The sequence below is a fragment of the Arachis hypogaea genome, chromosome 16 (genome assembly GCF_003086295.3).
Source record: "Arachis hypogaea cultivar Tifrunner chromosome 16, arahy.Tifrunner.gnm2.J5K5, whole genome shotgun sequence".
In the NCBI taxonomy this organism is placed as follows: Eukaryota; Viridiplantae; Streptophyta; class Magnoliopsida; order Fabales; family Fabaceae; genus Arachis; species Arachis hypogaea.
The window spans coordinates 127255460-127257099 of NC_092051.1; the positions used below are offsets into that span (position 1 = coordinate 127255460).

The 1640-nt window shown below is 37.0% G+C and overlaps 1 protein-coding gene across 1 annotated transcript; it reads left to right on the plus strand.

Annotated features, from left to right (window-relative positions):
* The first annotated feature begins 898 nt into the window (after nt 1-898).
* LOC140180220 (uncharacterized) lies at nt 899-1228 on the plus strand. The gene has a single exon (XM_072220665.1). It carries the CDS (start codon nt 899-901, stop codon nt 1226-1228), a length of 330 nt encoding a protein of 109 aa, XP_072076766.1.
* Nucleotides 1229-1640: the final 412 nt, after the last annotated feature.

The window sequence follows — 1640 nt, forward strand, 5'->3', positions numbered from 1 at the left end:
GATGTAACTTTTTAAATTAGTCAATATTATTGTGCCGTTATTGTTCATGAAAGTGACCGTTAAGTAGCTGTTGCAAAACTAGCCGTTAAGTAGCCATTGCAAAACTATCCGTTAAGTAGCCATTATAAAACTAGCCATTGAGAAGTAGGTACTTGTTGCAGACATACTTATAAATATCAACTATCAATGACTCTGCAACTCCATTTCAACTCTTGTTTCTCACCTCGAAAGAGTACTAAAAATTACATTTCAATATGGGTAGAAATTTTGATGATATGTTTAATGAGGCTTTCTATAGCAAAAGAAGACGACAAGATAACACACTCATAGATAATTGGATCGATGAGTGTTTATTCGAAGATTCAGAAGAAGAAGATATCGATAGAAACTCTATCCCAACTACTCATAGATGGATCAACAGAGATCGAGAAGCAGGACATGATCGCCTTTTCCAAGATTACTTTGCAGATGAACCAGTGTATAATGCTGACATTTTTCGACAGAGATTTCGAATGAGAAGACATGTGTTCCTTCGGATAGTAGACGCTCTCTCAAACGTCTATTCGTATTTCTAACAGAGGGTTAATGCAACTGGAAGAAGAGGCTTGTCACCACTCCAAAAATGTACCGCTACGATACGGATGTTAGCATATGGTGTAGCAGCTGATGCTGTTGATGATTATGTGTGCATAGGCGAGAGCACTACAATTGAATGCTTGGAAAAATTTATTGAAGGTGTCATTTCGGTGTTCGAGGATGAATATTTGCGAAAACCAAATCCAAATGATGTACGACACCTGCTATAAATGGCGGAGGGTCGTGGCTTTCCTGGCATGTTGGGTAGCATTGACTGCATGCATTGGCAATGGAAAAATTGTCCAAAGGCGTGGAAAGGTACATGAGTGGTTATCGTGGGGTTGTAACCATAGTACTTGAGGTTGTAGCATCTTCAGACCTTTGGATATGGCATGCGTTCTTTGGAGTTTCTAGTTCAAATAACGATATCAATGTGTTAGATCGTTCACCAGTGTTCGATGATATTCTAAATGACCGTGCTCCGGAGGTAAATTATACTATTAATGGTAATAATTATACTATGAGATACTATTTAGCAGATGGTATTTATCCTAAATGGACCACATTTGTCAAATCAATCTCAAAGTCACAAGTGGAGAAACGCAAGTTATTTACACAATACCAAGAAGGGCAAAGAAAAGATGTGGAGTGAGCATTCGGAGTGTTGCAAGCACGCTTTGCAATTACACGTGGTCCAGCTCGCTTTTGGGAAAAGAAGAAGTTTGCCAACATAATGAGAGCTTGTATTATATTGCATAATATAATTGTTGAGGATGAAAGAGACACTTATACAGAAAATTTTGCTCAAGGCTTAGAGTATGATGATGTCGAAAATGACTTATCACAACCTTAATTGGGAGAGGAAGATTTTGTACCATACCATCAATTTCTCCAAAGAAATGCCTAACTTCGAAATAGGCAGCAGCATAGACAACTGAAAGAGGACTTGATTGAACACATATGGCAATTTCACAATGCTTTTCGTCAACTATAGAACTTAATTATATATTTCTTTAATTTATATTAAGTAATTTTACAAATTAGTGTAATCTCGAATTATATAT

Bases quoted from the DNA above. Each gene is read 5' to 3' on its own strand.
- LOC140180220 (XM_072220665.1), top strand. From the start codon at position 899: ATGAGTGGTTATCGTGGGGTTGTAACCATAGTACTTGAGGTTGTAGCA.